The sequence below is a fragment of the Cuculus canorus genome, chromosome 2 (assembly GCF_017976375.1).
Source record: "Cuculus canorus isolate bCucCan1 chromosome 2, bCucCan1.pri, whole genome shotgun sequence".
In the NCBI taxonomy this organism is placed as follows: domain Eukaryota; kingdom Metazoa; phylum Chordata; class Aves; order Cuculiformes; family Cuculidae; genus Cuculus; species Cuculus canorus.
Window position 1 is genome coordinate 155,492,950 of NC_071402.1, and position 26,409 is coordinate 155,519,358.

At 44.3% G+C, this 26,409-nt stretch overlaps 1 protein-coding gene across 1 annotated transcript in view; it reads right to left on the bottom strand.

Moving 5' to 3' along the window:
* OXSR1 (oxidative stress responsive kinase 1) overlaps positions 1 to 26,409 on the bottom strand; it is a 104,168-nt gene that overhangs the window by 31,958 nt on the left and 45,801 nt on the right. The window contains exons 4-5 of the mRNA XM_009558289.2: positions 24,606 to 24,747; positions 5,660 to 5,715 (exon numbers count right to left, since the gene is read on the bottom strand). Of these exons, the coding sequence (XP_009556584.2) occupies positions 5,660 to 5,715; positions 24,606 to 24,747 (198 nt within the window). The remainder of the gene's footprint in view (positions 1 to 5,659; positions 5,716 to 24,605; positions 24,748 to 26,409) is intronic.

Here is a 26,409-nt window from a genome sequence, read left to right on the forward strand (position 1 = left end):
GCTGAAAGAGGGGAGATTTGGATTAGATGTTGGGAAGAAATGTTTTCCTGTGAGGGTGGTGAGGCACTGGCACAGGTTGCCTAGAGAAGTTGTGGATGCCCCATCCCTGGAGGTGTTCGAGGCCAGGCTGGACAGGGCTTTGAGCAACCTCATCCAGTGGAAGGTGTCCGTGCCCATGGCAAGAGGGTTAAGGTCCCTTCCAACTGAAACCATTCTATGATTCTAAGTCCCAGCCCTGGGAAAGCTGCCCTCAACACCCTCTCAACCTCTCCTGTCCCTTCCCAGTCTATCAAGACTCTCACTTCATTTCACAATAATTTATAGGGCCTGCACAGTTAAGTAAACGGAAGGACATTAACCCATGCTTACTGTGAGAACTGACCGCTGGTTTGTACAGAAATACTGATGATGACAGAGCTTATGCTAACAAAGAATGGGTTTACCCATGCAACTTTCAGGCTCCAGGAACCAGTAAACGCCAGGGGAAAGAGTTTTTACCCTCTGATTGAAAAAAAAAAAAACATACAACAATTGCCATGGAAAGGCTGGAACACAAAAGACTGCGGCTATCTCTATTTACATTGCAACCACCGTCAGCACGGCCCAGAACAACGGTATCTGGGAAAGAGCCCTGCTCTCTCCAGAAGACAAATGTGCAGGAAAACACTTCAAACTGAGAAAGCGATACTCTCTGAATTCTAACAGACTCCAAAAACTTGGTACCAAACCACAAGCCCAAACCAGTGTCCTTGGGGAAAAAAAAAAAAAAAAACCAAAAAAAACCAAAAAAAGCAGATGTTACAATAGAAGCAAAGAGACTGAGTTTAGGTCTCACTGGTCAAGTTGATCCACTAACGGCAATTTTATGCCTTAGCTCAGTGCATGCATATTTTGAGAGCAAAAGGAGTTACACAGTTAAAAACAGACAGAGTCAGGAGTAAAAATACCAAGTCTCAGGACCCAGGGAGGAGTCTGAAGCTGGGCATTTGCGCAGGCCATTAGAGGGATGTTTAGAATTTGTATTTCCAGTATATGCCCCTAGCTCACAGATTCCTCCTCCAGTGCTTTACCTGTGCCCACCTCAGCTCACAGTGCTCCTAACAGCAGCTTTCACATCCAACACGCAGCCACCAATCTGGAGTTACAGACAGAACCTGAGAAATATCGGTTGCCCAGAGAAGTGGTGGATGTCCCATCCCTGGAGGTGTTCAACACCAGGCACAGGAACCTTCCTCAAGGTTGACACGCTGTAGGGAAGGTATTCCATCCAGAGGGGCCTTGACAAGCTTGAGAGGTGGGCCTGTGTGAACCTCAAAATTCAACAAGGCCAAGCGCAAGGTCCTGCACCTGGGTCAGGGCAATCCCAAGCACAATTACAGGGTGGGTGGAGAATGGATTGAGAGCAGCCCTGAGGAGAAGAACATGGGGTGCTGGTGGTTGAGAAGCTCAACATGAGCCAGCAATGCGCACTCAGAGCCCTGAAAGCCAACTCTATCCTAGGCTGCATCAGAAGTGTGGCCAGCAGGACAAGGGAGGTGATTCTGCCCCTCTACTCTCCTTTTTTGAGATGTCACCTGGAGTCTTGCATCCAGCTCTGAAGTCCTCAACACAGGATGAGGGGTAACAGTTTTAAGCTGAAAGATGGGAGATTTAGACTAGATATGAGAAAGAAATGCTTCACAGCGAGGGTGGTGAGGCACTGGCATGGGTTGCCCAGAGAAGTCATGAAAGTCCCATCCCTGGAAGCGTTCTAGGCAGGTGGGATGAGGTTTGAGCAACCTGATCCAGTGGAAGGTGTCCCTGTCCATGGCAGGGGGCTTGGAACTGCACGATCTTCGAGGTCTCTTCCAACACAAACCATTCTATGATTCTTTAAGTTGTGTTTCTTCTTCCTCCTTAACAGAACTGCACAGGCCAAAATAATTAAATATGCTTTTAGTTTTCCCTGGTTAACGCTGTGTAATCTGCAGCAGAATTACTGCCATGAATTCTATAGAGTGAAAGTTTCCCAAGTAACTAAATTCACCAACACGTTGTGGAGGTTCAGCCCAGCAGTGGGGTTTTGTGTTTTTTATAAACTTAAAAGAAGCTTTCTTTTTTTTTCCCAAAGCATTTCCAGTTCGAGATTTACATTCCTTCCATTTACATTTAGGATTCACATTTCTGCTGAGACAAGAAACACAAAATGTGTCAAGCAGCAGGAAACACAGGAACATGAGGGTGCAAAGGCCAGATGCTGAAAAAGACCTTCTTAACAAATGTTCACGGGCAGTCTTGACACAGGGGTAGCACAAGGGAAAGGAGTCATTATAAAAGAATTGAAGTCATTCTTTCCTGCTACATTATTTGCATTTTTACATACACCAAACCAGCTCCTTTAAGGGAGGTGCCCCATTCACTCTAACCCTCAGGCTTCATTCCACACCCGATCAATCTTTTTTTTCATCCTGGTGTAACTTTCCAGCGAAACTTGAACAGTTTGTTTCATGGGAACGCAGCGATGTCATCCAGCACTCAAATATCAACAAAATTATTCATAATATGCATTAATATTATTTTCAAAGGTAAATGCTTTGATCTCATTGAAACAAAACTCACTTTATTGGGATTGGTTTGCTTCCAGCATTTTTTCCTCCTCAAAAAATTCACGAGAAATTTTGCTATTTCATCCCAGGTCAGGAGGAAAGGAAGCTTAAGTGTCAGAAATTCCCACAGAAACAAAATCCGATGTTATGACCAGGTCAGACTCTTTGCTAGCATTCACTCATTCATTTATTTTTGTTTCTTTCAAGTCATCAGCTGCCTTTGCAGAAAAGAAAAGTGCTTCCTGCCACTGCGGTGAACTTGCTGACCTTGGTTGAGTTTAGTCGCCCTGCTGTGTCTCAAAGGTTACAGCATTAGTCCTTTTGCATGTTCAAAGTAAGAATTTGTAAAGAGGGAACTTTGCACATCTCGCAATGTCGCTTTCACAGGATACGCAGAGGGATGGATTTCATCATTTAAATGTTGCACACAGAAACCACTCGCAGACAGCTCGGTCCAAGGGAATATGTATGAGTGACAAGGCCAAGTAAACCATCTGAAATTCTTACAACTAAGACAAGTCAACCTTAAAACTACTTACCAAATGAAAATTATTCAGCAGAAAAAATACACCTATTACAAGTGAGTGTTCATTTAAAAAAGTCAAGACCTTGCACTCTGTGGAAGAGAAATGCAAGAAGCTTTCCTGTAGGCTGGCAAAAAGGCTTGCAGTAATAGTGCATTGCTCTAATGGAACAGCCATTTGCAGCCTCTCCCAGAAAATGATCTAAAGCTCCATGCAATTACAAATCCAAATTGTTACATCTTGGCACCATTACCGAAAAAACTGTAGGCTTCTGCTGTATAAAGTTTGCTCCTTTGAGCATTTTAGGAGCCACACCCTCCCTTCCATCAGCTGCCACCTGGGATGAATTATTTACACTTCATTAGAAATATAACAGCAGGCGGCATTAATAGCACTAGGAGACTTGAAAGGGAAACAAAGCAACTTCAGGTTTTAAACAAAAGTTCTATATTAGGTGTTATGTCCTTCTGTACAAGGGCTTGCATGCTTGTGCAGAGGGAGATGAGCTTTCTATAAAAAACTGGGCACTGCAATGCTTTCTGACTCTACACCTTTCCTTCCAAGATGAAAATCGAAGCATAAATAAACCAAAGGAGTCCATACCCCTAAGCACTGTGCAGTGCGACATGTGCTTCTGTCTGACAGGAGAGCCGTTGCCACACTGCAAAGCCCTGTCTATCCCTGTCCCACCCCAGCACACCCACTTGACCCACTGTTGTGCCTCCACCAGCAGGACAAGATGTTAAGAAAGAGATTCTTATCACAAACAGATATCATAGAATGAGTTGGGTTGGAAAGGAACTTAAAGATCATCGAGTTCCAAACCTTCTGCCATGGGCAGGGACACATTCCACTGGATCAGGTTGCTCAAAGCCTCATCCAACCTGGCTTTGAACATCTCTAGGGATGGGGCATCTACAACTTCTCTGGGCAACCTGTGTCAGTGCCTCCCCACCCTCAGAGTGCAGAATTTCTTCCTAATATCTAATCTAAGTCTCCCCTCTTGCAGCTTAAAACCTTTCCCTCTTATCCCATCCTTGCACTCTCTGATAAGAAGCCTCTCCCCAGCTTTTCTGCAGGCTCCCTTGAAGTACCAGAAGGCTCTATAAGGTCTCCTCCTTCCATTCCATAAGCTGAACAAGCCCAACTCTCTCAACCTCTTCTCATATCGGGGGTGTTCAAGCCTTCTGATCATCTTCATGGCCTCCTCTGGACTTGCTCTAACAGCTTCCCAATTAAATATGGGACTGAAAAAATCAAGTATGGACAAGGATGCTTGCTAAGACAGCAGAACCAGATGTGAGCTCTGTCTTCTACCTAGAAGTGGCACAAGGACCCAAAAGGCACCACAAGATTTATGGGAAGACAACAGTCCTGAGGGGCAGGACAGAGAGGACTCTGCCTGTCAATTTGAGTATCTTGTGTACTCAGGATAGGAAAATGGCACACTAGGAAGAAGAGGAAAAACATTCTTACAGGTTCTAAATGCAATCTCCAAAAATCTTGTCTTAGTAGTCTACAATAATAAAATAATAATTCGTTATTTCTGGGAAGAAGAGTGAAGTCTGTAGGAACAGGTATGATATAAAAGACCAGAAGAGCAGAACGGAAGGGACCACACATCACCTTTTTCCAACAGACCTACAATCTATCCACATCAAGGACTATTTCCAACATATACCTGTGTTGATGCAGCTGGTGACAACAGCGACTACAACAGACATCTCTTCTGGGCACATCTGTATTAGCTAAAGCAACTGTCTTAAAAGTCTTCCCTACACTGTCCCTCAGCTTGCACGACTGCTTCCAAGACTTCCAGTTCACCCCAGTTTGGACTGGGTTAGGGCAGTCAGTTAAACGTGGACTCCGCCACTTGGTTCAACTGAAGCAGACTAGGGAGCATTTGCATGAGCAGTTTGACCAGCAGATCTTTGGTTAAGGCAAAGTTGCAAGTGACTTTTCCCATCAGACATACCCATTTCCTTCTGACAAACCTATCTGCTGTTCAGTCCTTTGGAAAACCATCTTATACATCCATGATAAATCAGTGAGGTCTGTGCAGTCCACTTCCAAGTTTATGAACTTGTCATTTTACAAATCCAAAGAGTTTATGCCAAGAATTTTATCTAATCTATTGATTCTGAGCACCCAACAGGCGAAGGATTTATTTGTGCTGATTGTCATCATTCCCAAGTATGGTATTTTAAGCAAGAGGATGCAATAAACTCTGGGCTGGGACTCGTTTTGTTTGGTTTGTGGTTTGTTTATTGTTGGGTTCTTTGGTGTTGTTAGCTTTGTTTTGTTCATTTGTTTAAGAACTGTGGGGCTTCTTGAAGCTAACATTTTATGTAGGTATTCAAGGAAAGGTGGGATGGGGCTTTAAGCAAACTGATCAAGTGGAAGATGTCCCTGCCCATAGCAGGGGTAGGCTGGAACTGGATGATCTTCAAACTGCCTTGGTAACCCAAACCATTCGATGATTCCTGATCATTAAACCACCTCTTCAGATACACAGGCCCGAAGTTTATTCAAAGCTACCAGGAAAGTTACCTGCAATTTGCACTGAGCCATCTTCTCCAAGAAGAATATTTCCTGCTTTCACATCCCTGCAGAAAGATAATACAACAATAAGTGGAAGTCATTAAATCTTTCCATCAGCCAACAAAAATACATTAAAAGGTTATTATTTCTTATATTTTGTTTCTCGTATTAGCACCTCCTGCTTCCAATCATGCAGAAACAGTAGGAACTTAACACCAATTGTAACTTCAGCTACAGCAAAGTGGTAATTTGTATGATTTATAGTTAGCCGCATTTTAACCACTATGCACAAAAAAAAAAAAAAGTTGAGACACCCTTAAAACTACAAAAAAAAATTATTTGTCCCAAGTTGTTAAGTTAGCTAAAAACATGAAAACCAAACTGAACACCACTCTTAACTTCAACAGATGGCAAGCTGATCTAGTCTCACTAAGGATGAATGCATCTTTTTCTTTCCCAGCCCCAAGTTATTGAATAAGAATCACAGAATGGTTTGGGTTGGAAGGTACCTCAAAGATCATCCAGTTCCAACACATACCCCCTGCCATGAGCAGGGACACCTCCCACCAGACTAGGCTGCTCAAAGCCCCATCCAACCTGGCCTTGAACACTTCAGGGAAGAAAGCATCCACAGCTTCCCTCGGCAACCTGTGCCAGTACGTCACCATCCTTATTGTGAAGAATTTCTTCCTAATGTCTAATCTAAATCTTCCTCCTCCAATTTAAAGCCATTCCCCCTCATCCTATCACTATATTCCCTTGTCCCTCCCCAGCATCCTTGTAGGCCCCTTTCAGGTACTGGAAGGCTGCTTATAAGCCTTTCTTCTCTAGGCTGACCAACCCTAACTCTCCCCAGCCCTGGAGGAGCACACATGCTTCCTCAGAAAGTCGGTTTAGCCCCACGCACTAGTAAAAATTCAGACAGAACATTTGCTCTTGGTTTAATGAGCTGAACCACATTACCAGGGTTCAGGTGAGCAGAGCTGGTACAACAGAAGGGATGAGGATGGGAAAGTGGGGCCACTCAACTGTCCTGTGAAGTCAAAACATCAGTGACAAAGCCTCCCTGATTTTTTTTTGCCCAAATACAAGAACATCCAGCAGGTGCTGTGCAAGTTACTGCGTTATCTCCTTTCTACCCGAAACAGCTCCAGTTTCTTAGGTTAACAAGGGGAACACTGTTTCCACTCCAAATATGCTTTGAAGCTCAACAGCTTATTTTCCCAGGCTGCTTCCCACACAAAGCCAAGAGAAGCACCTCTACAGTTGATCAGCAAGGCTCATAAGCGTGCACTGGCTGGGAAACCTGCAGACGCAGAGCACATGTGACTGCTTTTTCAAGAAAGGCAACTACCTGGGCAACAGATGCCAGTGAACAGATAGCAATTCATGACACACCTCACCTTAACAGCAACAACCTGCATGGAAGAGAAAAGAAATACAGAAGGAAAAAAACCCACAAAACATCAAACCAAGATGATTCTCTCTCCACTGTTTTCCACAAATAATCCAAATCCTTTCACACACACAAAAAAAAGTCAAAAGCTATTTTTTCTCTCCTCCCTCATGCATCATGAGAACAGAACTGGCGTGATGGCCTGGCCAAAGAGCCCCAGTCGAGCCCTGGAAACCTCTTTCTTCCTGGCTTTGCTCTTCTGAAGCAGAGCCTGGGCCGCTGCCAGTTCCAGGCCAGGATAAATTTAAACACATCCTCTCCACCATTACCATTTGTTAGATGCTTCCCAATATCCAGACTAGGACATCAGCATGGCAAAGCTTTCCCCCAGCAGAACAAAAGTGAACGAAGACTGTCCATAAGACAGCCCCTCTAGAGATAACTTTCACAATAAACTGTGGCCAATAGCAGCCTTGAGCCTTCAAGTAAGCATTTCAAGTCCTGCCAAACGTAGACCTCTTGCTAGCAGTGACCACCTTGGAGCCTAATTCCTGTTTGAAGTGGAAGTGTAAGAGCAAGTACGGGAAAACACTACTTTGCTTTAATGAGCAAGAACACTCAGACAGATCCACATGGAAATACTGAAGTTGTATGATGAGACAGCCTTGAGAAGCTGACTTAAAAGCAGAGTGGCATTCAAAGCAATAAGACACTGTGACAGTGATGCTGAAGTAAGTAGTCAAATGTGAAACAATCACTGCCAGTCAGCTCCAGGCCTGCTCATTTTAAAATCGTATCGGTTGGAAAAGACCTCTAAGATTATCAAGTCCAACTATCAGATCAACATCACCGTGCCTACTAAACCATGTCCCAAAGTGCCAGGTCTACAAATTTTGCTGAACTTCTCCAGGGATGGAGATTCCACCACTTCCCTGCGCAGCCTCTTCCAGTGCTTTACCACTCCTTCAGTAAAGAAATTTTTCCTAATATCCTACCCAAACCTCTCCTGGCACAACTTGAGGCCATTTCCTCTTCTCCTATCTTGGGCAAAAAGATTAACACTCACCTCACCACAACCTCGTTTCAAGCAGTTGTAGAGAGCAATAAGGTCTTCCCTCAGCCTCCTCTTCTCCAGACAAAACAACCCCAGTTTCCTCAGCCACTCCCACAACCCCTTTGCTTCAGACCCTTCCCCAGCTCTGCTGTCCTTCTCTGGACACGCTCTACCAACTCAATGTCTTTCTTGTAATGAGGGGCCCAAAATGAACACAGGATTCGAGATGCAGCCTCACCAGTGCTGAGTACAGGAGAAGTTCCCTTCCCTTCTCCTGCTGGCCACATCATTTCTGATACAAGCCAGGATGCTGTTGGGCTTCATGGCCACCTGCGCACACTGCTGGCTCATGTTTATATTGGCCAAATGGGTAAACACATATTCCAAGGCAAGTCACCTTTCCCTCCAAGCAGCATTATTCTGTTTTCTTCCTGCATTAACAGCTGCTGTTGCAGACAAGAAAGCATCAGCACTGTGGTAGATGGAGACTTCTCAGTAGACTGAGACACCTGAAGGGATTAAATACTATGCTATGCATGTAGCTGTGCTACTCTGCCTTAGCATCCATTGGCCAAATCCAATACAATTCAGTTGTAAAGAGTTAATTGCCTTGAAAGATAAAACTTAGACTAATCCCTTCACTCCTGCAAAGCGTTCTTGGTCCATTATGAGAAAACTCTCAGGCAATACTGAGGTAGATGCCTTTGGGATCCAATCCCATGAGCATGCAGAGCCACGAGAGTGCAGTGCCCAAGTCTGCTGCATCCTAGGGAAGGAGCTGGCTCGCATGGCACAAAATGTACTTGGCACAGGTGCAGCCATCTCCAAGAATCCCCTCCTCACACCAGCACTAATTCAGAAGGAACACAGCTGTTCAGCAAACTCTTCAACCCTACTGGAAATGTTTACCCAAACAATCAGTTCCCCTGTGGCAGCCTGGACACAGGAAAGTTGCCTGCCATTTCCATATTATGGGGAAAGGAATAGCAAGCACCAAGGTTGCCGGTTGAAGTTATTGTTCCTCTTGCTGAAGATGGACACAAGAAACAGTCATTTCCTCTTCCATCTACTCCAAGGCCATGCAGGATGCTGAAGTGTTTCCCCAGAAGGCTGGGCCATGTGGTATTGTGCACCTTTTCCAAACCTCCCCAGCCAGCACAACAGCATGTACAGCTCTCCAAGCCCTCCAGGCAGAGCACACATCGCAATGAAGAAAGTGCCTGGGAAGCGTTTGGACGAAACTAAGGATGAAGACTCAATCTCTGCATTTTTCAGAGTCCACAAAACCTCAGCGACGTAGCAACAGTGGCCAGAAAGCAGCCGACGTTCCATACCACCAAACCATCCTACAATAACCGAGCAAGCTGGACAGGCTTGGAGTGCAAACAGTTATGAAACAAGCACTCATAGGAAACCTACAGGAAAAGAAGAGCCAAAGGCCTCCAGTCCCTTAACCCCCTCCAATGCAGAGGCTTGATATGTTTTTAACTTCTGCTGGGATTAATTAAAATTTACATATTTACTTGATAGAAACAAAATGTCAGTAAATATGGTGCTTCAAGCTGGCTCAAGAAATTAAAACAAATCGTTGCTACAATAAGAAATCCAGGAGGCCAATGACAGCCACTGCCAAATATCCAAACCAGGCTGTGGAATTAAATCATCACTTGATGTGGCATTTCCTCCCAGACACCAACCCTCTGCAAGGCCATTACTCACCCCAGTGTGGTACACTCCACCCCAGAGCAGCAAAGCACATGACAGCAAGCTGTTTGGGCACACCAACTCAATTTGGGAGTTACTGTACCACAAAGACAACTCCTAGCTTTCCCATTCCTCACTCCAGTGCATCGCCCACTGCAAGAGCACGGGGCAAACAACGAGCAGCAATAACACTGCATGAACACAGATGCCTTTCTTTCACGAATACTGATGTCATTGGCAGTTATCTTAAAACTATGTCCTCCTTTAAAGCCACCATTAAGATTAATCAATTGCATTTAAAGCCATGGGTCAAGGGAGAGAGGAATGGTGCTTTCCTGTTTAGTCTCCTCAGGAGATGTATATAAACTCCCAAGCTGAATGGTGAGAAGTTTGTTACTCCAGGATACAGCTATTGCCAAGGATAACAATTTGAAGGCACTTCCTATTATCGTGGTAATGACCATATCCTGGGCTGATACATTTGGAATAAATGGTGTGCATTTAATTAGTGGCTTAATTACTACATTGGAAATGGGAAGAGCTTTAGGCTGTAGCATAAAAAGTAATTATATCGCATTTTAAATGAACTTACAGAAGGCTGGAGTAAACTCTTTCTTGCCAATAGCTTAAAAACTACTACTGTAGTCCTGGACATTCCTGCTCCATAGCTGTCATCTTCCTCCCTTCAAAAGCCTCCAAGAGCCCTTCCACAAAATAACAACTATGCTTTTATCTACCTAATACTTCACAACCAGAATGGGAAGAGGGGCTTGGACTCGCTCCAGTGCAAAGCTGGATCCTCCACATCACCCTTGAAAGGTTTTGCAGCAGGGCAGAAATCCTTCCTCATCTGCCTTTCAAACTGGTTGAGCTTCCCGGTGCGACCAAACACTAACGCACCAGTTACATCTCATTAATGCCTCCAGGCTTGGGCTGGTCCATCCACATTAGATGCTATATAAACAAAACTGATCTCTGATCCAACAAATTACAACCAAGCATCCATCTACAGGAGACCTGGGAGCACAGGAAGGCAATGAGATGACGCTCTACAGTTTCAAGTACAGTATTCCCCCAGATCCCACAATTAATTTCTCACTGGAGCAGGGTGTAATTACAGGAAATGTATCCTAATGGCTTGTTCCCACTATAAAAATCCTACACAGGTCCTTAAAATCATAGAATGGTTTGGGTTGGAAGGGATCTTAAAGTCCCTGACCTATGGGCAGGGACACCTCCCACTATATCAGGCTGCTCAAGGCACCATCCCAACTGGCCTTGAACATGTCCAGGGAAGAGGCCTCTACAACTTCCCTGGGCAACCCATGTCAGTGCCTCACCACCCTCATAATGAAGAATTTCTTCCTAACGTCTAATCTAAATATTTCCCCTTCCAATTTAAAGCCATTCCCCACTGTCCTATCACTACATGCCCTTCTAAAAAGAACCTCCCTAGCTTTCTTGTAGGCCCCCTTCAGGTACTAGAAGGTCGCTATAAGGTCTCTCTAGAGCCTGCTCTTCTCCAGGTTGAACAACCCTAACTCTCTCAGCCTGTCCTAACATGTGAGGTGCTCCAGACTCCAGATCATCTTCGTGGCCTCCTCTGGAGTAGTTCCAACAGTTCCATATCCCTCTTTTGTCAGCGATTCCAGAAGCAGGCACAAGACTCCAGGTGAGGTCTCATGAGAGTCGAGTAGAGGGGGAGAGTCCCTCCCTCGACCTGCTGGTCACGCTTCTTTTGATACAGCTCAGGATATGGTTGGCTTTCTGGTCTGTGAGCGCACATTGCTGGCTCATATTGAGATTCTCATCAGTCAGTACCCCTAAGTCCAAAATCCCACTAAATTATCAGATCTGCCTTCACCCATGGCCCTCAGACCTTGGCACTGTCATATAACGGTTGTTGTTGCAGTGACAACGCTGAGGGGGAAAAGCAAGACTTTCCATAATGGAAAGGTCTGTAAATGGAAGGTCTGTAATGGAGAAAGCAGCGCTGTCAATAAACAGCTGCAACTCTGCAATCCCAGAACTTGCAATAAAACTTAAAAGAAGTGGTGTTTGCAAGAAAAGCAAGGAAGCATGGTAAGTTACTGCATTTTGAACAATCCTCTTAATATTGCTTGGAAATCAAAAATAATTCACTTGGCTTGTGTTCAAAAGCCTACACTGGGAGCAACAGCTCAGATAATCTAAGGCAACTGCAACACAAGCGACCTGAGCAAAGAGTGACACCCCAGGACCTCTGCAGCCTAGCACTGAGAAGAAAACTGTCACATGAAGGGGGAAATGAGATAAGCGCTGTTTACTATTCCTTTGCTTCCAACCTGCTCGTATGTGCCTTTAGGATGCAACGCTGGCTGTCAGCACAGCCATGAGTCATCTGCCCATTAGATGCAATTTACATCAACTGTAGCAATAAATTTTCACAGACTGAACTCTACAGTGCATAATTTGGCACGAGGAAGGAGTGGTTGGTCCTGCCAAGTTTCATTTAAAAAAACGAGAAGGTGCAAGATATCAGAATTATTATATTTTCTTAATGGTAACGAATAACTCAAAACATTTATACTGAATGCAACCAATTGCTGGAGTTGACATTGTTCTGAGTAATTTGCAAAATACTTCCAGGCCAAATCTCAACTTACAGTTAAATAGGAAGCAATTTGTGACATTATGCATCAAATGAGCACTGTTCTCTCTCTCCTGTCGAACATCACTCTCAATGATCTGCTGTTACCCGTGTCACCTCTTAGTTTTTCCTTGTGTATAGAACCATAGAATAGAATCATACAGCCATTAGAGTTGGAAAAGACCTCTAAGATCATCAAGTCCAACTGTCAGACCAACACCATCATGCCTAATAAACCACCCCCCAAAGTGATGCGTCTATGTGCTTTTTTAACACTTCCAGGGATGGAGACTCCACCACTTCCCTGTGCAGCCTCTTCCAATGCTTCACCACTCCTTCAGTAAAGAAATTTTTCCTAATATTCCATCTAAACCTCTCCTGGCACAACTTGAGGCCATTTCCTCTCCTCCTATCACTTGTTTCTTGGGAGAAGAGACCAACACCCACCTCACCACAATCTCCTTTTAGGTAGTTGCAGAGGGCAATAAGGTTTCCCCTCAGCCTCCACTTCTCCAGACTAAACAATTCCAGGTCCCTCAGCTGCTCCTCATAACACTTGTGCTCCAGACCCTTTCTCAGTTCCAGCACCTTTCTTGTAATGAGGGGCCCAAAACTGAACACAGGATTCAAGGTGTGGCCTCACCAGTGCCCAATATAGGGGAACGATCACTTCCCTGCATCTACTGGCCACACCATTTCTGACACAAGCCAGGATGCTGCTGGCCTTCTTGGCCACCTGAGCACACTGCTGGGTCATGTTCAGCTGCTGTCGACCAACACCCCTAGGTATAGATGGCTATAAACAAGAGTTTTACCATTTGAGACAGAGCTGCCAAATGGAAACTAGGCTTAAAGCGAGTAAGCAGAGTAGTATTTTTATGCCCTCCAATATCAGTGTGTTCAGTACGGAGAAGGCATTGAAGACAACTCTCTTAGAAATGCTGTACATTGGCACATGCCCTGTTCCTGCTCAGAAAAGCCTCATGCATGGACGTTTTCACATTTTCATGTCAGAGATATGAGCCTTACGTCTGAAACTCTTGAGTGAGATGCAATTACTGCCTTTTACAGTGCTGCACTTAACTCTGCAGAGCTAGACTCGGGACATCTCCCAAAGCTTGAAGGTCTTCCAATAGCAAAAAGCTGGCAAAGCAGCTCCCATGCTCCTCTCTCCAGCCTCCCTGCTGAGGCAGGCATAAGCATGGGGAAGAGAAGGCCAAGTTCACAGCTTGCTTCATCCCTGCTCATCCACAGCCCTCTCAGCAGGCCCTCGTGGATACTGGCAGCCGGGACCAGAGGCAGCAGCCAGGCTGCTATAAATTACAGCAGGAGATCAGCCCAGTGACACGCTTTATAGCCTAGGATCAGGGAAGCACAGCAACTGCTTCCACCCTCTTCTATGAGCTGCTCTGCTGGCTGCTGGGCTGTGGTGAAAGATCAGGGCCTCAACACAGGAGCTAAATGCCAGCAACACATGGCAACTCATGATTTACTTCAAGTCTCAAATGGCAAAAGAATTTTTAAAGCCCTAGCTTCATAAGGATTGGGTAGGTAGAAAAATTTAAGGGCTTTTTAACTGTCACTTTAATATCTAGCAAAAGTTAGATGAATAATCTAGTGTTATCAGAAATTTTAAAGAGCCCTTTTTGGTTCTTTCAAGCAGTGTGAAGCAAAGCTTTCTAAGGGAGAAGTGACTGACAGGCTGAGGCTTTGCAGAGGAGTGTGTAGCACAAGCCTATTGGAAAGGATTGTCAGCTTCCAACCAGATGAGCTACACAAGTACATCGAGTACTTGCTCTCTCCAGGCACAGTCCACAACATCCAGGCACATCACAGCTCAGTGAAGAGATCTCTTGGGAGAAAGAACTGCATCCAGGCTCCTGGCACAGGCAAAGAGAAATGCCAGTAAGGGCTGCATGAGAAATTAATCTCCCACTGCACTTTATCTAAAGTATAAAACACCTTTCGGAGGGATCCACGATGCCCTTACAGTTCCTCCTGATTTTTTGCCCTCCAATGCTGCAGAAGTTGACTGCTGCTTTAAGTAGAGGGCTTGGGGTCCGAGAAACCATGACTCAGAAATCTGATGAATCTTAGGTTTAGTTGCTATGTCAGCTCAGACAGTGGAGGCTCACCAAAGGAAGCTGCAGGAGATCTTCCTGAAATTCACTCTGTCATCTTAGTTATCGGAATAGCTCCAGGGGCTGGTAAGATGCTGAGGCAGCGAAGAAAGAGTTGCAGACCGTTGGCAAACTCAGTGTGAGTCTCTGACATGAAGCGAGACAGCAAGCAGTATGTCACATCACTTACTGCGTTCCTGTCTGTCACACAGCCACTGTTATCACAACGCCTGCAACTTTCTTTTATCTCAGCAAATTATGTCCAGCTTACACTTTCTGTTCCTGTGCCAACTTTGTCTTTGATGGTTTCGCACTCTCATTAATTCCTTCTCTTCCCACATGTTTACAAGCCTAACAACAGTTAAAGGGAGGTGCAGTTCAATGACAGATCCTGTCTGCCTCAGATTTTACCTCCAATTCATCACCACGCCTCCAGCCCAGCACAGAATCATAGAATGGTCTGGGTCAGAAGAGACCTTAAAGATCACCCAATTCCAACACCCCTGCCATTGGGCAGGGACACCTTCCATTAGATCAGGTTGCTCAAAGCCTCTTCTAGCATGGCCTTGAATATCTCCAGAGATGGGGCATCCATGACTTCCCTGGACAACCTGTGCCAGTGCCTCACCATCCTTACAGGAAAAAATCATGTCGTAGTATCTCATCTAAATCTCCCCTCTTTCAGCTTAAAACCATTACCTCACATCCTATCCCAGCACTCTCTAATAATCAGAGTCCCTCCCCAGCTTTCCTGTTGGCCCCCTTTAAACACTGGAAGGCTGCTCTAAGGTCTCCCTGGAGCCTTTTTTTCCTAGGCTGAACAACCCAAACTCTCACAGACCATTCTCATATGGGAGGTGCTCCAGCCCTCTAATCTCCTTTGTGGCCTCCTCTGAACTTGCCCTAACAGATCCATGTCCTTCCTGTGCTGAGGGCTCCAGAACTGAATGCAGGACTCCAGGTGAGATCTCATGAGAGCAGAGTATTGGGGCAAAATCACCTCCCTTGTCCTGCTGGTCACACTTCTTTGGATGCAGCCCAGGACACAGCTGGTTTTCTGGACTGCAAGCACACATTGCTGGCTCGTGTTCTGCTTCTCATCCACCAGCACCCCCAAGTCCCTGTCTTCAGAGCCGCTCTTAATCCATTCTCTGCCCTGTCTGTAATTGGGCTCGGGATTGCTCAGGTAACATCAGCTGAACCGTAGTGCCGGGGAAGCTGCTCCAGCTAAAACCAAAACCTTAAAAAACAGTTTTGAGACATCTCAGCTCCTTCAGCCAGATAATGTGCTTCAAGCACTAGACTTCGCCCTCCCTGGAAAAATCATTCCAACCTTCACAGCCCCACTTCTTCCTCCTACAAAACAGGCTTCACATATTAACCCCAACACATGTCACTGCTATAATATCAATTTATGGCAAGGAGGGTTTGCCAAGCAGCCAGGGCTTCTGACAAACTCCAGCTCTTCAATAGTCAAAGCAAGAGGGAAGCTACTTTCCTAACCTCATATACCACTTTTTAAAGTTTTCCCTGCTCATTCAGAGCTTCTTTTTTTTTCTCTTGTATCTCCCATAAGGGAAGGACCCTGCCCAGTAGGCTTGAAAATCAACTTTTCACACTACTGAACAGCAGCTAAAAATGTACCAGGACTTATTCCACAAATTCATCTATTCAGCCCTTCCATTTCCTGATCTGGCTTCCTATGGACAGCAGTGGGGACGAGGTACAAAGCTCCTTTAAGAGCTGCTGTGTGAAAAGCAACATGCAGAGCAAGTTGTAGAGTCACAAGGTCTGCCTCCCACTCCTGGAGGCCCAGACATTTCTGGGAGGCCCTGCCCTAGCAATGGTAACAGAGCTAAAAAGCCAAGTTATAACCTGGCCTTATTTCAATGTTTCATGTCAAACTATTTAATGTGCAATGAGGTGGGCACACTTCATGTGGCAATACTAGTGATGCACACCACCACGCTGCTGTATCTCCTGCATGCTAAAACATGTTCCTAGTGTGCTCAGAAATAGGAATTTCCCCAAAACTACCATACGCAGCTCGCTCTAGCTTAAGTACAAGATGGATCAGGTAGCAGAAGAAAGGGGAAAGCCAGTGATCCATGTGTCTCCCTGCCTTGACCCTGCCATGATGAAGAGATTGAAGTTCATTCCAATAAACACACAATCCAATTGGATCAAATAAGGCCCCACAATTTTGATACAGGGCAGCTCAAAAAGTTCATTTTTTCCAAAAGGCAATAAGCACTCCTGATCTGGAGAAGCGGCATGTATATCTATACATACATAAGGTGTATACAGGCAGCCAAGAGCTGTCCATATCTACGAAGCCACCCACGGGTCCGGCTCATCAGTACTGGCAACATGACACAGGAGGAGAAATTCAAGGCAAGCAGGGTTCATGTGAGACTTGCCAGCTTCTTCAAAATCTAGAATACAACAGTTTTAAGTATGGCCAACATAGGGAAAGGAAAGAAGATCTCTCCTGATTTCATCCAGCTATTCTTATGAAACAGAGGAAGCAGTTGTAAAATCGGATATCTGTACAACAGGAACAGCCCTCTTGGCACTCTCAGTCTAACTTGGTGATGCTGTTCAGGCTCCCATGAAATGACAGATTTCTGTGGCAGTTCCTCATTTCTTGTCCTAAATATGTGTGGGGTTTACATCACTTTTGTTTAAACAAAGTATTAAACTTTACTTTCTGATCTTCTACAGGTTCTATAAAAATTCTGCAAAGCAGGATATTAATTTAATTTAGTGAACATGCAAAAATAATTTCTGATGCAGCCTTGCAAAATGTCCCATCCCCTGGAGGTGTTCACGGCCAATTTGGATGAAGCTTTGAGCAACCTGATCCAGTGGAGGTGTCCCTGCCCATAACAGGAACATCCATGTCATGGATGATCTTTAAGGTCCCTTCCAACCCAAACCATACTACGAATCTATGAAAATTTTCACGTGTGCTTAATATGTTACCAGACAAATTTAGTGAGTGATCTTTTTCCTCACACTTTAGCGTAAAACATGAACGAAAAGACTGCAGTGGTCTGAATAAATGCTTAAGGTACCTCCACAAATGCAGCTTTCAGGATCTATAAAGACCAGAAAATCCCTGCATTACAACAGGGGACAGTATTCAAAGTCATCTTTTTGAAGTGCGTTCTTCATTTGATGCATCACGGTAGGAAGGATGAACTCCAATGATTTAAACACTTACAGCTGGAATTGTGAGTTTTAAAGTCTGCACATTTAAACACACCTGGAAAACTGCTGCAAGAGCCCCATACAGGCTGATAGGAGCCCCAGTAATCTACACCAGATAAAAGCAGTGACAGGAGAAGGATGTCACAAACAGAGTGATTGTACATATATTGAATAGCACTTTGTTTCCTCAAAGTTGAAAGCCGAAAGAGTCTGTAATATTTTCACCTGATAAAATCAATGCTGCAGACAGCAAATGAAGATTATTCCCCCTGGGAACACATTAAGTCCCAATATTCCTGACAACATTCTTTCTGCTTCTCAACTCCATGTAACAAAGTGGGGAGAAAACCCTAAAAACACACCTGCCTGTTAATGCAATGCACAGTGGTTGTACCAAAGTCGATTTTCCCTTGGACTAAATTGCAGTTACTCTGCGTAGCTGCAGGACAGCCAGTGACAAAGTCCAGAGGCAGCACCTGGATGTGAGGAGAATGACATGGGGACAGACACCTGGACGCAACAGTCACATGGAAAGCACTTGGCATCAGGCATCACCCCACAAGCTGCTGTGGGGGCTGGGGCATTGATGTTAGCTTGGAGCCGCGGTAGGGCCCCAGCCCTCCTGGGCTTTCATCAGCAGAGTTTACCAGCAGAGTTTGGATTGCCAGGTTTTTAGGCTTCAAAGCAGAGTCTCTTTATCCACTTCGAGGAAAACTGTCTCCACAGGAACTATTGTTTCTGGCTGTCTGCAGATTTGGGATTTCCATCTGGTTCTCATTTTCTCTCCACAACCACAGGAAAACTTTTTTTTCTTAAAAAAACCCGATGAATTTCTGGATGATGCAGTGGAAGAAATAGCTACCAGGAGAACATGCTGCTTCGCCAAACCACCACAACATGCCCAAGTCTGACTGCCTAGTACACATAGGGGATATTTGGTGGTCCTCCCGCCCTCGATGCTGAACAGCAAGGTTTCTTTAGGGCAACAAATCACCCAGTACAATCCAGCATCTTCTCTTCCTTTCCACCAAGACACCCCAAAGTAACATTTCTATTGGTCTCATTACTGAACTGTTTACAAAATAAAGCTTTAAAATCTATATTAAAACTACTTTGAAAGGTTACTTCTGCTCATCCTGCACTTTAAGGGAGAAGAGACCAAAGTACACTTCTCTGAATATAAAATTCCAGTTCCCAAGGCTGAGCAATAGCCAGCTTTCAATTACTGGTGTCCTGATTTGAAATCAAATCAGCAATTAGAGGTAAAAGGCTCCACATCCTGTTATCCATCCCTAAATCCTCCCTTACCAAACTTCAGCTCCAAAACACACCCCCCAAAGCAAGACTATAGCAGTGGGAGAGGAGGGCTGTGAAGTGACCCTAAAGTTTTGCTACAGAAACAAAAAGTACAGTATTTCAGTCATCAAAATAATCAGAGGCAAACTGGAATCCAGTTTAATCACAATGCCTCCCAGCACGGCTATCAATGCATTAATCAGCTACATGAAAATTAAGCTTGAATCCTGTAGCACTGCTGAGTTCTGCCAAAATATATCCATCAGCTCCTTCATCTTAAATCTGACACTTGCGACCGGAGGAGCACTCCTGCAAAAGCCCACACACAAGTTCTGGTGATGTGCATGTGCTCACACACAGACACTCTTTTTCCTGAAGTTATTTTCTCTTAATATAAGTAGAAGAGGAAGACAATTAAACCTCAATCCTGTGCCAACACCATCCTAAAGGTCCAAAAAATAAACTAATATAGTTGGCATAAAAGCACCCTGGAGGTGTTCAAGTCAAGGTTGGATGGGGTTTTGAGCAACCTGATCCAGTGGAAGTGTCCCTGCCCATGGCAGGGGGGTTAAAACTGGATGATCTTTAAGGTCCCTTCAAACCCAAACCATTCTATGAAAACACCGCAAGGATATGGTTTCCAGGGTCTCTTCAAAGCATCATTCAAACAGCTGTCGTGGCACCCCACTGCCCCACATTCAGAAAACTGTTCAAAAAGGCTCCAACCCCCCTCTAAACATTCTGTATGGGGGCACAAGCTGATCGAACTCAGCATAGCAAATGCACTGTTGCACCTCCTAGCCCCTGAGAAACAGAGCAGCAAACAAATTAATAGCTGGATCATTGCCATGCCAGTATTTCAAGTGCATGCAACCCTAAACCACTTCCTAAGCTTTTTTGTTTTTACAAAGAAGTATCACATTTATTATGCTGCAATAGGAGAGCTTGATTATATTTGAGCAGTGTATCATTTCACATGGACTAAATGAAATATTCGGTTACACAACAGCTAATCACGAACAGAAGATAAGCTCAGAGATAAAAATAGGTAGAAAGACAGAGAGACCTTGTAACAGTTAATCAGCACGATTCATTTGTCAGACTGCCATAAAGAGCAGCACCTGAATAAGCCTGGAACTTCCCTCCAACAAGTCTTTTTAAGCAATAGAACCTCTTGGTATAGTTTTGCTTCAGTTTTATTTCCAAGTCATTCATCAAACCCCTGCTAATCCCTAAACACATCAAGGAATCAGAGTCCTAGCAAGGGAGAGGTGTAACATACCCTGTGTGTCACCCAGACAAGATTAGCCCAGGAGTGACCTCCTTGCAGCACGTCAATCTTGCTCGACTTCCATAACAAAATGTGTCCAAGCAGATTCCTACAGGACAGCTTCATCCGAAGGTTTCCGAATCCCTCCCTCCTCAGCACCCTGGCTGGCACCCAGATATTTAACTTGCTTAACATGAGCCGGATCACTAGGATTTCAGATTGCTTTTGGGATCACTGTGCTACACAGACAACCACAATGGGGAGGGCAGCAGCTGGCACAGGAGGGACGGCAGGGACAGGTACACGGCAATGAAGGCAGAACCAAGTCCGAGATATGGGAGGTGATTCTGGAGGAAGACAGGGATTCTTTGTAATCGTTACCTTGGTGTAGAGCGTTACATGGAAATAAAACTGATTCCTCCTTCTCCTTCTCCTCTGCCTTTTCAATAAGGCCTCAGACTCTGTTCCCAACTGCCCTTGCAAGACGGATGCAAAAAAATATCACTTTGGACAATGCAGGAGACTGAAGCATTTTTTGCTGAACAATGGTCTCTATTCAAGCCTCAGCCTCACTCTGGCTGTTAAATAGGAAAGTAAACAAAAAAAAAAAATCATAATTTATGCCTCCAATAGATATTTGGCTTTCTAATCTCCTCTGGAGAACACTGTAAAGTTACTCTCCTGTCCAAGGCAGGGGATTTACACTTCCCTGCAAAGGCAGCTCCCCAAACCTTAATTGGAAGTGGCATTAAGTTCAAGGCAGGCTTTGCAGAGCAGCAGCAGAATTTCATTAAACCAGTCTTCCACGTGTTAACTTAATTTACCCATTTAAGCTGATGCATAATTTAAAGTTACTGAGCAGCACCACAGTCGGACACGTATCCTCTGATCTCACTGATGATTTACAGCAGTAACAAGCTGTCCCTGCTGCAGGTCAACAGCATCCACAAAATTACATTTGGGTCCAGGCAGTTGTCCTTTGGGCTTTGCCACCAGCCTGATTGTCCAGCTTCAGATGTGCTAATTGCATTAATCCCACCAACACTGCGTCACTAACTTCATCAAGTCATTTTCTCCTAGGTGCCATACAAATGGAGTTGGGATATTTTAGCCCATTCTGCTGGATCTCTTTGCTCTGCTGGATGGTTGCTTGCTGTGGGTTCATTGTTCTAGGTTTAACCAAAGCCCTCAAGTAGGCACAGTAATGTTGGGCTGACGGTTGGACTGGATGGTCTTAGAGGTCTTTTCCAACCTTATTGATTCTATTAAATGCTGACCCTTCAAGGCAGACCTTGTTTTGGCCTGAAGTTCACCCCACCTGCAGATGCCCCACATCCCAGACACCATATTCAGTGGCTCAGCCATCACCCGATGCAGCTTCTTTTAGAACGAAATCCTTTAAGCTGACCTAGGGGACCAAAGTTTAGTTATTTTAAACACTTCCTCTCAGAGCATCTCTGGCACAACCGCAAGATTTCCACCTGCACTTCCCATCAGGCACGACCAGTATTATGACCCCTCGCATTAAGTAAAATGGAAAAAACATACAGATATTCCTATGCATCCTGAAAGATCCCATCTGCACTTCACCTTTCAACTGTGTTTTTCTCAGTGGTGTGCAAACATCTGGATAAAACATGAGGCAGCATGATTAATTCTGTTGAGGAAGCACACTTCATCCCTCCAAAGCAGGTAAACTTGCTTTCTGCCAAAAGCTGAAAGCCCATCCTTTGCATCAGAGGTAGTGAACTACACAACTTCCTTTCAGTATTGTGACTGTTACTGCTTCTCCAAACTTCCCAGACTACCATGTCACAACACAATGGAATAATCAAACGCGCTGCTTTTTTTTTTTTTTGTGATAAAACATTACACAATTGTCGGAGAAGCCCCAAAATGCAGGGATGCAACACAAAGTAGCTGACTCACAACCGCAACCTTAAGCTGCAGCAATAACACAGCTTTGATATCTTTGCTGAAGTTCCTGAAATAAAGGCAAAATGCTTCGAATGAGCAGGACAAGAATGGCTGAGGCAGGTTTGGTTCAGTCTGCTTCAAAATGATTCAATATGAATCACATCTTCTTCAGACCAAACAGTTTGAACTTTCTGTGAGCATCATCTTTTTGCTGAGTTCAGTAACAAAAACCACCACGCTAATACATCCTCTATAACCTTCACAGTAATTACTATCAGGTTACTACCATCAGATCAAACGGAGAACCATCTCTATTTCAATACAGAAATCACTACATGACTTCTTTAGGAAAACTGAAATTTAACAGGTTACTGCTGCTTTAACACATAGATTCTGATTGCATTAGACTAGAAGATGAACTGAGTCAGTTGAGCAAATCAACCGCAAGTCACAGATGAGCATGAGTTTGTAAATTACTTATGGCAAGGGTGACAAATTACTATGTGAGTAGTAAAGCATTGGAACAGGCTGCCCAGGGAAGTGGTGGAGTCACCATCCCTGGAGGTGTTCAGAAAGCGTGTACACGTGGTACTTCAGGGCATCATTTAAAAGGTATGGTAGCGTTGGGCTGATGGTTGGACCTGGTGATCTCAGGGCTTTTTCCAACTTGAATGATTTTCTAATTCTACGTACTCAGTAAGTTGGTCTGCTGCTTTATTTTACCTTCCCAGTAAAATACCTTTTTATCTCTAAAAACCAAAGTTAAGCAAACAGCTGTGAAACCAAAACTATCTTCCATGAAGACAGCCATTCTTGTTAAATCAGAATTTTACATTCTGGAAATTTTACAGCCTGGAAAGTGAAACTTGAAACTTCTTTTAGAGAAAAGAATCCCTTCCCCCCCCCCCCCCCCCGACTTGTTTCCAACCATTTCTTTCTTTTTAACCCAAAACAATCTACAAAAGCCAGTCAGTTTGACCAAAAATATGAAGTAAATATTTCTTGGATTTTCTAATTAAAATAACATTTTGGCAAACAGAGTTACCTCTTCTTATGCAGCCATATGAGGATAGAAACTTCCTCTAGCACAGCAGCAGCAATGCTTGTAGTGGCATTGTACCAGAAGATAGCCAAGCTCAAAGAATTCCCAAGAAAGAAGAGGCCGTTGTTCACAGCAGCAGTTTGGGGCTGGGATGATGTATATTACCCACAAATGGTATATTCTATTTTCAGCACGTATTTAGGATTGCAAATCTCATTCTTTTTAACAGTAGAACATAGTGACTTAGTGCACTCTCTTCCTGAGCTACACCACACCTTGACACCAGGGAAGAGGAAAACATGATTTAAAAATAGATCCTGAACAACACAGCAGCACTCATCAAATCACAGGCCATAAGTTAACTGGGTTTTGCCTACAGAAGAAGTTTTTCCACCAATTTTGCTTCCACTTTTTTTTTAATGAAATTACCCAAATGCAAATTTTATGATGCTGATCTTGCAGCTGGCCTTAACACCAAAATAAATAAAGAAGAGGGCTTGAAGGGCTCCTTAATAAATTGTTCAACACTTCTTATGCAGTGCATTCTTGGTGATTCGTAGCTCTGCAAGAAACAAAACCAGCTGAAGTTTTCAAGCTCCAACGACGACACTTTGCAGCTGGATGCTGACACTTGCAAAGAGGTTCTGTTATAGCAGAACTTTTGATATCCTGAAGTTTACCCAAACTTGGCCCAGTCACAATATTTGTTAGGATGAGTCCAGAGGAGACCATTAAGACGATCAGAGGGCTGGAGCACCTCCCATACAAAGACAGACTGAAAGAGTTGGGCTTGTTTAGCTTGGAGAAGAGAAGGCTCTGGGGAGACTTTATAGAGCCTTCCAGTAGTTTAAGGGAGCCTACAGGAAAGCTGAGGAGGGGCTCTTTATCAGGAAGTACAGAGATAGGATGAGGGGGATGAGTTTAAGCCGAAAGAGGGGAAATCTAAATGAGATATTAAGAAGAAATATTTTCCTGTGAGGGTGGTGAGGCACTGGCACAGGTTGCCCAGAGAAGAAGTAGATGCCCAGTCCCTGGTGGTGTTCAAGGCCAGGTTAGATGAGGCTTTGACTAACCTGATCCAGTGGAAGATGCCCCTGCCCATAGTAGGGAGTTTGGAACTGGATGATCTTTAAGGTTACTTCCAACCCAAACTATTCTATGATGACATTTGAATTCTAAGTTTTGAATAAGATTCCACCTTTGTTTTCCTCTTTCCATGCCCTCACAGCTGGCTGGAGGATGAGACTGCATGTGCTCTGGTGTTCTGTTTCAGTGATACACTTTGGGCACAAAGATGAGAAAAATGAAAAATACCTGTGGATTTGTCCATTTTTATGCAGGTAGTCCAGCCCCTCCAGCACCTCCTTAAGGATTGTGGCTATACATGGTTCATCCAGGACACCAGTCTTGTGTTCTCCTTTGGCCACGATATGCTTTATAATATCCAGAACAGAACCTAGAGAAAAAGAGTTAAACACATTAGGTTACACCAGAAGAAGTGATTCATGGCTAAGTGTATTTCAGAATCATTTAATATACAAGTCTGAGAAATTTACTGGGAGGGGAAGCAACGATGATCAGGACCAGAGTCAGTAGCTAAAGCCTTTGCTTCAGGAAAGCAGAGGCAACGACGCACGCCTCACACGCACGAGCCTTACAGGGGTACAGTTCCTCATGGAGGGCTGTAAAATCCCTGCGGTCACAAGTAACTGAGAAGTTATTCAAATAAGCCAAAATGTAACGTGTACAACACACACAGGACTCATGGAAAGTTTTTAAGTAGATACCAATGCTACAGCTGTTTTACTACTGAGTCCTGGAGAAGCAGCAGGGAAAATGGAAAAAGCAAGGGGCTGCCAGGATTCACAAGCTAAAGGCAGCAAGCTCGATAAAATTAGATTTTCTTTTTCAGCCCTTATAAACTCAATGCAGAAAAAGAGTAAGAAAAATCCAATACATTAAGGGACAACACCACCCTAAAAGAAAGAAGTGGAAATTAATAAATAGAGAACAAACGAGGCTGAATTCTGACAATAAGTCACTTCTTCACTGCATACCAAACTGGAATAGCTTAAATCCTTCCCTAGAAACAACACATGTAGTCTCTCTCCCAACCACGGCATGAATTACATCATTCTGCATGACAAACCACACTTGTAGAGTAAACTACCTCTTGGAATTGCACCCAGGAATAAACGGAATCAATGACAAGTAGCATGCATCTTGTGCAAGGTCCCGTTTTCATGATACATTGCGTACTGTACTCTTTCTATTTGCATCTGGACTGAGTACAGTCTTCTCAGAACTGTATTTTTATTGCTCCAATATGGGATGTCTAAGCCTGTTTTCTGGGCCTGTGCTACTCAGCTCTTCAGACTTGAGTTTCCACATTTTAATGACTGGATATGTAATTATTAGGGTTCTAACAGCTATGGACACAAAGTATGGCAGCAATACTGCGAAGCTGGAGTCCTGCATTGAGTTCTGGAGCCCTCAGCACAGGAAGGACATGGATCTGTTAGAGTGAGTCCAGAGGAGGCCACTAAGGTGGTTAGAGGGCTGGAGCACCTCCCATATGAAGACAGGCTGAGATAGCTAGGCTTGTTTAGCCTAGAGAAGAAGGCTCCAGGGAGACCTTAGAGCAGCCTTTCAGTGTTTAAAGGGGGCTACAGGAAAGCTGGGGAGGAGCTCTTTATCAGGAAGTGCAGGGGTAGGATGAGGAGTAATGGTCTTAAGCTGAAAGAGGGGAGATTTAGATGAGATATTAGGAAGAAGTTTTTTCCTGTAAGCATGGTGAGGCACTGGCACAGGTTGCCCAGAGAAGTTGTGGATGTGCTATCCCTGAAGGTGTTCAAGCCAGGTTGGATGAAGTTCTGGGCAACCTGATCTACTGGAAGGTATCTGTGCCCATGATGGGGCAGGGGAGGGGGGAGGGAGGGAGGTGGAACTGGATAATCTTTAAGGTCTCTTCCAGCCCAAATCATTCTATGATTCTATAAGTTCTTAAAAAGTGAGAAAAGCAGGCATGACTTCTAGCCCTGAATGTCTTTGAATAGCAAGCTTCCAGGAGAAGAACATCTCAGTACTAATTCAGCGAGTTTAGAAAAGCTGAAAGTTC